This window comes from Lissotriton vulgaris, chromosome 2_1 (assembly GCF_964263255.1).
Source record: "Lissotriton vulgaris chromosome 2_1, aLisVul1.2, whole genome shotgun sequence".
Lineage (NCBI taxonomy): Eukaryota > Metazoa > Chordata > Amphibia > Caudata > Salamandridae > Lissotriton > Lissotriton vulgaris.
Genome location: NC_141687.1, coordinates 745,778,756 through 745,792,127, shown reverse-complemented (window position 1 = coordinate 745,792,127; position 13,372 = coordinate 745,778,756). Strand labels below are relative to the sequence as shown.

The following is a 13,372-nucleotide window of genomic DNA, read 5'->3' as shown; positions in this document are numbered from 1 at the left end:
TTTTGTGAGTTTCATTTCTGAGCATTTTTCAGTGTCCCGCCATGATGATCCCTATAAAATAAGAATGCACTTACTCTGCTTGTCACACTACGCGTTTATTAGGCAAGAAGAGCCACAGAATCATTACTACAAAAACAGGATGGTATTCATTTTTTTAATGTATAGCAATAAACCATTTCAATTAAGCTAGAAATATAGAGGGTGATACAGAGATTGTCATGCCATAAGAAAACCATATGGCTGAGATACCCGCCACCCCCTCTCAACACACTCCCCAAGGATGGGACACCGGAAACCGTTCTTGAACTTTTGGAAGTCGGGAAGGGAGTTACCCTTCCCGGCCGTATTTATTAAAAATATGAAACAAAATTAAAACATTAAAATTAACAGTTTCATATTATGTACAATTTCATTACCACATTGCGATGTTTGGCTAACCTTAACATATCCTCTAATACAAAGGTTCTCCTAGCCGAACTAACATCCTACAAAACATTTACTTGAAATTTTGAAATTGTACATCCTAACGTTTAAGGGCCAACGGCAAGGTCGTAACCGGTGTCAAGATCCCTAACCCAGACATATCCCCCTCCCTTGTGAGGGGCGGCACGGAGGCATACCTCAAGTGCAACTACCAATTTCCCTTGACTTGACGGGGGCCCCAGTAAAACTCGACGCCACTTAAAGGTCGTACGAGGCTCGTGTGAGGTATCTAGAAGGTAGCGTAGACCCCCCCCCACACCCCACACAACTTACCACATCTGCCGTCGCAGACGTCCTGGCCCCGGGAAATTCACCAGGAGGGGGCTGTAACCCCTCCTACCCATGAAGGGGCCTTGACCGCCTTCCCTTTCCTTTCGGCGACCCATCCTTAGAAGGGACCGCCTCCCCGTTGAGGGGCCAATGGCCACCTCCCCCGAGCGCCCCCATCCGTAATGGATAACGCCCACTCATAGGGATCTTCCAATTAGTGCTCACCGATCATGACCTTACCGCCCGACCAAAATAAATACGACAATGCTAACTAAATACTAAATGACTACATCTAACCAACAGTAGCAACAACAACTTTATTCAAACGCATGCGTACTGATGAACACTAAGGCAGAATTACTTTATTTGCAAAATATAACACAAATCGACCATTCTTTATTGCATACTCAAAATCTTCACGATAATACCACAACCTGTAAACGAAAATCACAGTTATACATCAAACTTTATTAAAACCACTCGCTGTCTTCAGGGGCTGGTGGGTGGGTCAAAATTGGCTCTTCGTTCCGTCTCGAGCTCACGTGCAGCGAGGAGGTGCAGCTTCAGAGCACAGGAACAAGAGGATGCCTTCTGGTCTTGTTTCTCCTTTTATCCGTCTTCAGGGCGGGCGTAAACCCGCCCCTGCCTGCCCCAAGGGCGTGGCCAGCCGCGTTAGTGTCTAGGCCAACCCACTCGAGGGCGGGAAAAGGCGCGCCCCGGCTACGCCGCTTCGGGCATACCAGCCGAGACTCGCCTCCCGCCCAAGATGGCTTCCCGGGGGGATCGTGGTACTCTGCCATACGTTCGGGGGGACCGATTGGTCGCCCCTTTCCATATGGCTGAGATACCCGCCACCCCCTCTCAACACACTCCCCAAGGATGGGAAACCGGAAACCGTTCTTGAACTTTTGGAAGTCGGGAAGGGAGTTACCCTTCCCGGCCGTATTTATTAAAAATATGAAACAAAATTAAAACATTAAAATTAACAGTTTCATATTATGTACAATTTCATTACCACATTGCGATGTTTGGCTAACCTTAACATATCCTCTAATACAAAGGTTCTCCTAGCCGAACTAACATCCTACAAAACATTTACTTGAAATTTTGAAATTGTACATCCTAACGTTTAAGGGCCAACGGCAAGGTCGTAACTGGTGTCAAGATCCCTAACCCAGACATATCCCCCTCCCTTGTGAGGGGCGGCACGGAGGCATACCTCAAGTGCAACTACCAATTTCCCTTGACTTGACGGGGGCCCCAGTAAAACTCGACGCCACTTAAAGGTCGTACGAGGCTCGTGTGAGGTATCTAGAAGGTAGCGTAGACCCCCCCCCACACCCTACACAACTTACCACATCTGCCGTCGCAGACGTCCTGGCCCCGGGAAATTCACCAGGAGGGGGCTGTAACCCCTCCTACCCATGAAGGGGCCTTGACCGCCTTCCCTTTCCTTTCGGCGACCCATCCTTAGAAGGGACCGCCTCCCCGTTGAGGGGCCAATGGCCACCTCCCCCGAGCGCCCCCATCCGTAATGGGTAACGCCCACTCATAGGGATCTTCCAATTAGTGCTCACCGATCATGACCTTACCGCCACAGGTCCGGATAGTTGACCGGCTATCCGGACCCCCCACCAAACTCCTATCTAAAGGTCATGTTTTAACGTCTTTAGCCAAGCTATGAAGTCTCCTATGAGTAACTCATTCCCCACCCGAGACAAATGAACACCGTCCCCCAAATACATACTGTCATCATTAATACACCCATGCGAAATAGACTGCAGTGCATTGGACCGGAACAACCTACTCACTTTGTTATTAATTTTTCTCACAGAGTGATTTAAAGCAGAAACAGAAATAGCCCCCCGCCACACTTTTCGTGGGATCATATGGGACCACGCAATTGTGCACCCTGGAACTCTCCTCGCTAACCAACTTACAGTGGAAAGCATCGCCTCCAGGAGAAGTCGTCTACCAGTGGTGACCAAATCATTGCCCCCAAGATGTACTATGACTACAGACGGCGGTGACCTCGTCCGCCCTAGCAAACCCTCGAAAAATGATTGAAACTGGTCAATACAGAGACCGCCCTTTCCGTAGAAGGACACACTGTACCCGTATTCCCCAGCCACGTGCACCATGTCACCTGCCTTGAATACGTCCGCGGCACGCCTCACGTATGAGTGGCCCACGACCCACACCTCCTTTTTCACAGCCGGTGATGTCTGACCGCTGTCCCGGTGTTGGGTCGACTGCATAGTCCGCCCCGCCTCGTAGGCTTGCGTAACTGAAAACCAAACAAAACAAGAAGCGTGAGTACATCATTACAGCTTCACAACATGTGCAAACGCACATACCTTTTATAACAATTGGAGGACCAACGCCCCACACGTTTAACTTGTTCTACATTCAGACCCCTGGCTGTAGCCTCTGTAGCAGCCCCTATCCGAAAGGAATGGGTCCCAAACTCGCCCGGGTTCAAGCCCGCAGCTGTAATCGACATCGCAAGCACCCGCTGAAACTGAAACCTTGTCAGTGGGGTGGCGTCCGCGTGTCTCAACAAGGTCCCCCCCCATGATGCCACCCTTCGTGTTAAATAATCCTCTAAACACTTCACTGGGCACATGGTCGACCCGGGAATCCTGCGTATAATTATGCAGTCACCCATCCCGCTCTGATCGGTCTTGGACCTTACAAACGAGACAGTCATTGTCTCCCCTCTGATTTGAACGTGCTCTGCGCACAGCCCTCCCGTAACATCCTGCTTGTTCCTCGCCACTAATTCGCTTACCCGCATAGCCCCATGAAACGCCAGCGTAAAAGCGGCTCGGAATAACACTGTCTCAAAGTGAGATGAACATGTTGTAGGGAGTCTGGACAATAACTGGGCCAACCTATCCAAACCTATCGGGCGCCTCTCATCTACTCTGCGACCCTCAAGGCGTTGCCACCCACGTAGCGCTTTTTGCACAACGAAAGACGCTGTCGGGTCCTGGATCCCATGAGCCCTTGCAACAAAGGAAATGGCAGCCCGATGCCTCTGGGCCGTGGCCACCGATTTCCCTGACAGATGTAAAGACATCAGAAAGTTCACTACCCATTCCTCCTGGCCCCAAAGCTCCTCACTAGCAGTCCCCAAAAAGGCTAAATAGGACCGGAACGCCCCTTCATATGCCTTCCTCGTCCTGGGTGCTAAACTCTCTCCCACGAGGTTACGAAGTTCGGGGCACCGAGAGACCAGAGAGCTTCGGGAAAGGGTGCCGGCTCCGGGTCCGCTGTGGGAAGAAAACCCCAGAAGGCCTGCATACGAAAACGAGAAAGGGCATCAGCCGCCTGGTTCATTACCCCCGGGACGTGTCTTGCTTTGAATAGCACATTCAATTGCATACACAGTAATACGATTTCTTTAAGCAGTCTCAAAATCCATTTGCATCGTGCTGCCTGGCTATTGATACACTCAACCACGGTCATATTGTCAGACCAAAATACCACAGAGTGATCTCTGAACCCTTCGGGCCACGTTCTCAGGGCCACCAAAATGGGGAAAAGTTCCAGGAAAGCAATGTTACTTGTCAGTCCACTGTCATGCCACCATGCCGGCCATTTTTGTGCAGACCATCGAGTGCCGAAAATGGCACCAAAACCTATGCTCCCAGCCGAATCTGTCCACAGCCCCAGCTCCTCAGAGGACACGGCCGGTTTGTTCCAGACGACTCGACCATTGAAATCCGCCAGAAATGCCAACCAAATGCGCATGTCCTGGCGGACCTCTGCCGAGAGCCTTGTGCGATGATGGCCCTCCTTCAGTCCGACCATGGCTTGAGCGATCGAACGGGAAAAAGGGCGGGCCATTGGTATAACTCTTAGGGCAAAATTCAACTGTCCCACTAACTGCTGTAATTGATGCAGCTTAACCTTAGATTCGCTCTTACACATTTGCAGGGATTCCCTGAACTTTAACACTTTATCACCTGGTAAACGGAAACAACCTTCTCCGGAGTCTAACTCGATCCCCAGAAACTCGAGGCAAGTCGAAGGACCCACAGTCTTACCTGGTGCCAGTGGCACGCCAAACTGATTCATTAAAACACAAAATGCGGCCAAAGCCTGCCCACATTCCGGATCCCCGGCTGCCCCCAGGAACAAAAAATCATCTAGATAATGCATCACATGTTGGAAACCCGTCTTCTTTGTGAAGACCCATTGTAGGAAACTACTGAATTTCTCGAAATAGGCACAAGATATAGAGCATCCCATCGGCATACACCTATCCATGTAATATTGACCCTGAAACATGAATCCCAGGAGACGCTGATCGTCTGGATGTACCGGGAGCAACCGGAACGCTGACTCGATATCAGATTTTGCCATCAGCGCACCGGGCCCCAGGCGATTCAAAATGGCTACGGCCTCATCGAAGGATGCGTACCGCACCGAACACATTTCCGGGTCTATCGCTTCGTTTACGGAAAGACCACGTGGGGCTGACAAATTATGTATCAGCCGAAACTCACCCGGGTCCTTCTTGGGGACCACCCCTAAAGGAGAACAAACAAAGTTAGCAACCGGGGGTACACTAAACGGACCGGCGACTCGACCTCGAGTAACCTCCTTCCGGATCTTTTCCTGTACTACGGTCGTATGCTGCAAGACCGATATCTGATTTTTGCATTTTTCCACACCCTGAAAGTCCCCCACTGGGATGCGGAAACCATATGAAAACCCGTTCCGCACCACCCCAGCGGAAGCACGATCCGGGTATTCGCTGAGCCAGGGAATCATTGCCAAGGTATCAATCGGGGTAGGTAAAGGCGCCCCTCGGACTATGTTAGACCTGTTTGGCACCTCCTCTACCCCCGTTATCACCCGTTTTGGCTCTGCACGTGGACTCAGGATGGGATGATTGCCCACACCCACTACATTCGTGTCTAAATTTGCACGACCCCTGGGGCCTAGTACATTTGCCCCTGTTAAAGTTCCAACAAACCCCCTTTTTACCTGCATTGCCGGTAGGCCTCGAGTGATTGTCGGTACCCGTACCTGATCGAAAGGGCGTCCCCGCATACTGACGGGAGGATTCGCCCACGTTACTCCCTACCAATGGCAATTTCAACATACCAGTATCCTTCATTTTGGACCAGGACACAGAATCATAACAATCCCAAGTTAAGTTTTTATCATGTTCTTTTGCTTTTCTGAAAATATTATCATAGCAGAACCAATGATTACCCTCGTGTGATACAGAGTACCCCATGATTCGTGACTGATAAATCGGCAATTCGGGTAGCAATTCGGGCCTTCGTTCTCCCAAGATCGATGTGAAAACCCCCCACGCCTTGCCCCAATTGCCAATGTTTTCATTTACCTTAAAGGCGGCCATCTTTGCGCGCCAAACACTCGGATGCATGAGGTCCTTCTGACCCTTAACATGCTCCATCTCATAATGATCAGTAAGCAACGAGAAGATGTTTACATACTCCCCTGCCCATATCTTTTCTTTAATAGCTAAAGGGACATGCTGGCCCAACTTCTCCCTTCGAGAGGGTGCCGACTCCTCCCTCGCAATCGGCAATGGCCGCTTACCTGCACCGGACGCTGTCTCTGCGACTAAAACCGTCCCCCGTGGCTTCACTGCGGCCGCAGCCGGCGTGGATACCGTCGCTGCTTCCCGAGTTTCACGCAGTTGCTTCATCAACACCTGCGCGTCGACAGCCGTGGCGCCCTCGCTACCTTTACCCAACCACGCTGCTAATTGTGCCGCCAGCTCGGGCGGCATATCTTCCCCGGACACGGGGGTGACCACAACGGGAATCGGATTCCCTTCCTCCGGCACGGGAGTGAGTGCTTCGACCGGGACACTGGGACTCGGGATGTCTCCCCCAGCTGCTCCCCTCCTGGGCCTCTTGCCTTTTCCTTCCGGGGCTGCTCCCGCCAAAGGACGTTTCGGCCCCCCTTCCTCGTCTTTATCCATTCGCCTCTTTAGGTCGGTCACCTCTTTCATGAGAACACGCAGCATCTGGTCGGTAGTCATTCGCTTTCCCGCCTTCCTCGGCATTCTCCAACAGTATCTGAAAAACAAACAAGAACGATTACAACGCTCAAAATTGGCTCTTCGTTCCGTCTCGAGCTCACGTGCAGCGAGGAGGTGCAGCTTCAGAGCACAGGAACAAGAGGATGCCTTCTGGTCTTGTTTCTCCTTTTATCCGTCTTCAGGGCGGGCGTAAACCCGCCCCTGCCTGCCCCAAGGGCGTGGCCAGCCTCGTTAGTGTCTAGGCCAACCCACTCGAGGGCGGGAAAAGGCGCGCCCCGGCTACGCCGCTTCGGGCATACCAGCCGAGACTCGCCTCCCGCCCAAGATGGCTTCCCGGGGGGATCGTGGTACTCTGCCATACGTTCGGGGGGACCGATTGGTCGCCCCTTTCCATTACCCTAACTGATTACAGGACGAAATGGCCACCTCTGACAGGTTGAACTCCCATTTGCACGCACTGGTTCGATGGGCAATTATATCGGTCTTACAGGTCATTTTTACATTGATATTTCGTTATAAACCAGCTCAAAAAGAAATTCGATACATAGATTTAAGAACGTGCTACTTTTGAGCTAGAACATTTAGGACGTGTTTAAGAGTCAGGTGGAACCGAATTCCGTATGGAATTCTTGGTTATGCAACAGTGACCGATAGAAGAGATGTGTGGTGAGACCTGACTGTTGGGATCACCTTAGCTAGAGTTGGGGTAATGTCTCTCCCCGCATGTTAATTAATTGTTTCAGTTATTCAAAACTCCTAGCAGTAAAGCATTTTACAATTCACTCTAAATACCCATAGCTCTCGAAGTACCCATATACATAAACAATTGGTTAAGTCAAGTACCTCCTCATTTTACAGTCGAATATTTAATAGCAAAAAATAATCAAATAATAAAATGTGTTTTTAGCTACAAAAATAAATAATAAAATGAATTGTAATTCATCTTGTGGGTCTAATACTGTGTCTGTAGATCCAAAGACTTTCTTGTTCCTTAAACTTCCACCTGCTGTAGAATATGGAGATCTGGCGCTAAAGTGGAAATCGTTATTTACAGAATTTTGATTCCCGGATGGGCACACAATAACGTACTGGGGTCAAAACACCCTCTTTCTGGACATTTGCATGACTCAGTGTGGTTTTGCAGATAGTGCCCTCCGTGCACCCCTAAAAAAGATACTGGTCAAGTTGGAGAACATTAACTGTACAACCAGGCTTTTTGTTTGTTAATGTCTCCGTAAGATAGGAACTGGGGGAAAAACTCTTCCATCACTGCTCTATGTAATCATTCCTATTTGTTTGAATGCTCTGTCTACCTTAAGTTTGTCCTGGGTAACTAACACATGAAAGTGTTGTCCTATGCACTGTTTTTTGGGATTGGATTGCATTGGTTTAGTGATACTTGTTTTCTGTTCTTTTTTTAATTCTCAGCCAAAGCTGTGTACGAACACTGATTTCCAGCCAACACGACATCAGCTTTTCGCTCTTGTAGAAGAACTCGCCTAACCAGCTTTTTACTAGCTATTTTCAATTATCAGCAGATTTTCACACGTGACTACAACAAGGATGCAAGAAAAGACCGGATTTTCTACACTGATATAATTCATTTCATGTGCATTATTATTATTGAAGATTTTGACACTTATTTTAGTTTTGACTTTTATATATGCAGATGCACTTTTATTACATCATGTAAAATACTGACATTGCATTTTTAAAAGAGAGAGTAGTTTAGGTTATTTGTTTGGTATCTAAAGACTAGTTTCAGTAAAATATTTGGCATTACAACATTTTCAGGTAGGTCTTATTCATGCAAGTTGCTTTATGTACATATATTTATATAATAGTGAGTGACGAGGTATATCCTACATCACATTCTTTCACAGTTTTTTTATACAACAGTGCAGAAGCTCTTAAAATAGGGACTAGTGTTTTGAAATCTGTACATATACATTTGATAATAGATTTTATGTGGCTGGCACAAACACAGTTTTTTCAAAATCTGTAAAGCAAGGGATATCAAATATATGACGTCACTCCTCTGAATCATATATTTTGTACCAATAGGAATGCAACACAAATATATACTTTATAAGTATCACAGTTCAAAAACACCATAGAGGTTATTTGGTGACAAATCGCAAAGATGAAGGCAAGACATAGGTACTTTTCACCAGAACCTCAAGATGATACTATGCTCCATGTTGTGAACCATTGTCCTTTATATTGGTTTTAAAATTTTAATTATACAGTTCTTAATGGTTGAGAAACTGGAACGATACAGTTCACTGTATTTGTGTAATTCCTGTGGATTTTGATAGCACTGTTGTTATCAGTAAGAATAAGCAAACATCATATATATGAATGTTTGTCTATGTCACTGTTTCTTTTTTCCATTCATACATATGCATTTCATAAGGGTAACATCATGCAACGATAAAATAGCTTTTCATACTTTCATTAACCATCTAGAAGCATTGCTTTTTATTTGCAGAGCGCTCTTTAAATCCAAAGTACACTGTAATTGTATAACACAGATGATTTGCTGTGGAAGATAGAGTAAATGTTCTATATGTAAAACAAACTATCACAAAATATATGGTAGAAAACGTGCACTAAACTGCATAAGGATGTTTACAATAAAGCACAACAAGTGCTACAATAGTGTATTATGGAAAGATGTAAAGGTTGGTCACGGGTTAAGTGGCACATATTCAGGAGGAGCCAGACAGGTGTTCTGTTGGTTGAAGAAAATGATTCTCGTTATTCCTTTACCTCCTGATCTTTCAATGCACACAGGAATTGAACATGTTAAATTTACTCTGGGGTTTTAAATGGCTCCTGCCTTGCTGGTATTCTGCTAACACCAGCCTACTTCTACAAAAACACATATGTTAAAATGTTCCCTAAAATATATCTCGAAGACACGTAGCAGTAGAAACATGGGTGAGAAACATTTCAATTGTTATGAACTCTAGACATCAAATTGTCCAAGAACACTTTTTCCTTCCTTTCCAACTAGGATTTACCTCTACTCGCACGCTTCTGAGGTATTACACATTGCTGACAAGATTATTACGTTTTCAAAACTCCCTTTCAAGGATCGGGCAACAATGATGAGTAAAGTACAATTCATCAGGTGTTTATTTTGTTTAAAATGACACAGTACATTGTGGCCCCTAATGTGTGTCGGGACAGATTGCCTCAGGTGATTACAACCTGCCACGTATACTCCGATGGTCACCATATCAGTAATACCTTCAAAAACCTGCAAGGTACGATTGCCTATGACATCTCTGCATTATGTGGATTCAAGGGTTCCTATGCAAATACAACCTCTTTGTGGGAAAGAAGATATGGTTTTGGAAGGATGACTGCTCTGTTTCTCCTCTTAGATCCTCTTTCATGCATTTGTGTTCCTGCACAGAGTAAATGAACAATTCATTCTGATGCTTGCTAAAGCCCCCATCACTCGCTCACATGAGCTGGCTGTTTCCTTTTTAAATACTGCAGAAAGGCAGTAATAGAACAAAGGCATTGCAGCTTTCTTGGATTTATATGCAGCAATAATGCATAACATATTAAAAGTATTGGGCTTGATATAGTTGATAAATGAATAGGGGTAATGCGGTATTTGGTCAAAAATAGTTTTCTAGGAAATTATAGATGCATGTTAAAATAAAGCAAGTGGCCATTTACACTGACTAAAACAAATGACACATTATACAATGTTTTGAAAAAAGTGGCTCTAAAGAAAGTTACTTAAATAGTTCCATTCTTAAGGCACAATAGATATAGTAACCCGCAAACTGTGTTACACTGGTCTTTTTATATTGGCTGTGCTACATGTAGGAGAGTGGAAACTAGTTTTTCATTCATGTCCATGCCTTGCACCTGTACTGTGTGCCCACCCCTAAAAGAGAGCTGTTAATTTTGAGAATGTTAGAGATATGCACTTTAAGCATGTCCTGCAATCTGCCTTTCACATTTAACACCGAATGAATCCCTTGGTCTGTATACCACTGCAAGCCAAATAGTCTGCTTCTAGGTGCTTTCAATAAATACAGATCTAGTGCTTGCAAGGTATACAGAGCAGAGTTGGGCTAAATCTTGGTTTGTCTAGCTTAACAGTTCTGCTGCGCTGCTATTTGAAAGTTATTTCCAATTTATTAAAGTCAGGCACTGCTAACATCAATAATGGCATGTACAGTAATGTCTTTTTTTGAGATTACAGCCCTAGATGTAGAGTGAAATGCTAATATGTTGCAGTGTTTTGTGAAATGTTGATTTTTCTTTTTGGTGCATCAACAATAGTTTAAATGAAGGATAACACTTAAGAAAGGTTTGAGCTGAAAATTCATATTGTATTTTGTCTATATTTGGATAAAACATTCTTTAAAATATATACATATATATATTTAGAAAATGCAGTCTATTTTTAACTAACTCAACACTGCCAGTGTCAATTTCATAACGTTTTTGCCAAAATAAAAGAATTTTATTTTTGCCTTTATAAAATATTTTGAAAAATTGTAATTAATATTTTGCAAAGAGATGTTAATTTAAATACGATGTAACCATTTGAAAGATTGGTATTCTGTATGTACAGATTAAAATATTTCATTAACTTGTGCTTTGCCTGACTAGTCCCTTTTTTAAAAACGTTTATTGAACTATAAACAATGGATGGGACAGTGTCTTTAAGTAGATCTGAGCGAAAATAGGCGTGGCAATGCCACGATTAATCATACTAAGGCTGTAAAAACAGATTTCATTTATATTTCGAACTGTGACTTATTAAATATATATTAAAGTGATATACTGGATACATATTACCACAGTTATTTGCTCAAGTCACCGGAAAGAAATCATAAACAGGTAGTGGGTAAGTAACAGCTGTTATTGCCCATACCACAGTGCAATAATCATATTATCATTCTCTAGCTAGTATTGAAAAAGAGCTACCGCAACCTGTATTGCCCGACAAAGTAGCTCCTGCTGCTTCACTTCCTTAATGCGTTAGTGTTTCATCCCATTGTTTCCTCCATGTCTGGTACTTTGCCTCGGCTCAAAAGTGCAACCCACCACACTGGCTGACAAATCACTTTCTGTTGCTGTGTTTTTCCTCATTGCTGGTGTAAGGGGGCACTTCATTTTGTCAGTCACCCTGTGTCCTGTCACTCCTCATCAGTCACCCATATTCCTATTACCTATATTAGCACGAAGTGTGCCTGATGCATAGTTTCCTTCATCCTGCTGTGTCCATTGCCTTTGATCCTCATGCCTCGGAGTCAACCTCGCTTTCTTTAGACTCCAAACTGTGTGAATTGAGCTGCTTGACCCCAGTCACAATTTTCTGACACCACCCCACTTCTCATAGAAGAGTGCAGATGGCTGAGAGGAAGCTGCACTGCCTTACCATGTCGACTATCCCAACACAACAAGCACAAGGTATTGGACAATGAGCAGCAAACCATACCAGGAGAGGGTAAAACAAATGGGCAAATCAAACCCACCAGTGATGCATGAAATATGGAACACTGCTTAGTAAATACATTTATCATTCTTGACGGTTGCTCAATTTTCAAAATTCCACTCTTTGATAACTAGGCATATATATTTAATGTGCCTGTATTCATAGCTTGCTCTTTCTGGATATCACGACCATCACATGCATACTTAAAAATAATCAACAATAATAGATCTGGAACAGAGGTTGCCATTAAACCACCTGGAACCAGGGGCAATCTAGAAAATAAAGAGTAAATGTTCCTTGTGGTATTCTTGGGTAATGATGAATTGATCAATCAATAAGTGTATCATAGCAATGATTAGTGTCAGTTGCCAACAGTAATCAAAACTGTTGAACCAATGACAGTAGCCGTGTAATAAACAGTAATATATAAAAATCCCAGTGCTTCATGCTTATGAGATCACACAGTGGCGAACACTATGAAGCACAGAAGTTTGTGTATAATACAAGAGAGGCAATGGACTATAAACGGGGAAAGTCAAATTGCCTACAGTGTCAAAGACGTTTTAAACAGTGATTGTTTGAAAGGTCTTCAACAGGACGAGTTTATTGAACATAAGCAGGAGTCTGCAAACATAAAAGATGAGAACGATAAAAATATTCTGTTATTATTTCAGAGAAGCAGAGATATTAAGTAACAAACTCCTTGGTAAAGATTACCCAAGGAAACCTATAGTGAGATCACTAAAAGAGCCTGGTGCTCCCCCGTGGATATTTGTTAAACCCCCAAGAAGAAAAAGAATTCTGATAGGAGTTTTTGTGTTACTACCCTCTGCATAATTAGCAGCATATTAGTCAGTTGGTATAACCAATGATCTCCCTAGGTTTTCATTTATGAAAAGGAGGAATTTGAGGGGTCATTCATGCTAGTGTTCAGAAATGTAAACCAACAGGCTTAGTTGGAATGTGGAGACAAAACAAAAAACTTGGTCATTACGGCTGTGTTGGTCACTACTGCTGTGGTAATTGTGTATTATGCCAATTCACTGAGAATATGAAGGAATTCACACATGGGACTATCAGACACACTCTTTGGCTGTTTACAATTTTTTCTTTAG

The 13,372-nt window shown here is 44.6% G+C and overlaps 1 protein-coding gene across 8 annotated transcripts in view; it reads left to right on the top strand.

Annotated features, from left to right (window-relative positions):
• The window catches only part of PLEKHA7 (pleckstrin homology domain containing A7), a 1,124,460-nt gene extending 1,113,047 nt beyond the window's left edge, over positions 1–11,413 (top strand). For all 8 annotated transcript variants that reach the window (XM_086956043.1, XM_086956041.1, XM_086956042.1 and 5 more), the window contains one exon: positions 8,213–11,413. In XM_086956043.1, coding sequence (XP_086812169.1) covers positions 8,213–8,235 — 23 coding nt within the window. In that variant the 3' untranslated portion in view covers positions 8,236–11,413. The remainder of the gene's footprint in view (positions 1–8,212) is intronic.
• The last annotated feature ends 1,959 nt before the right edge of the window (positions 11,414–13,372 follow it).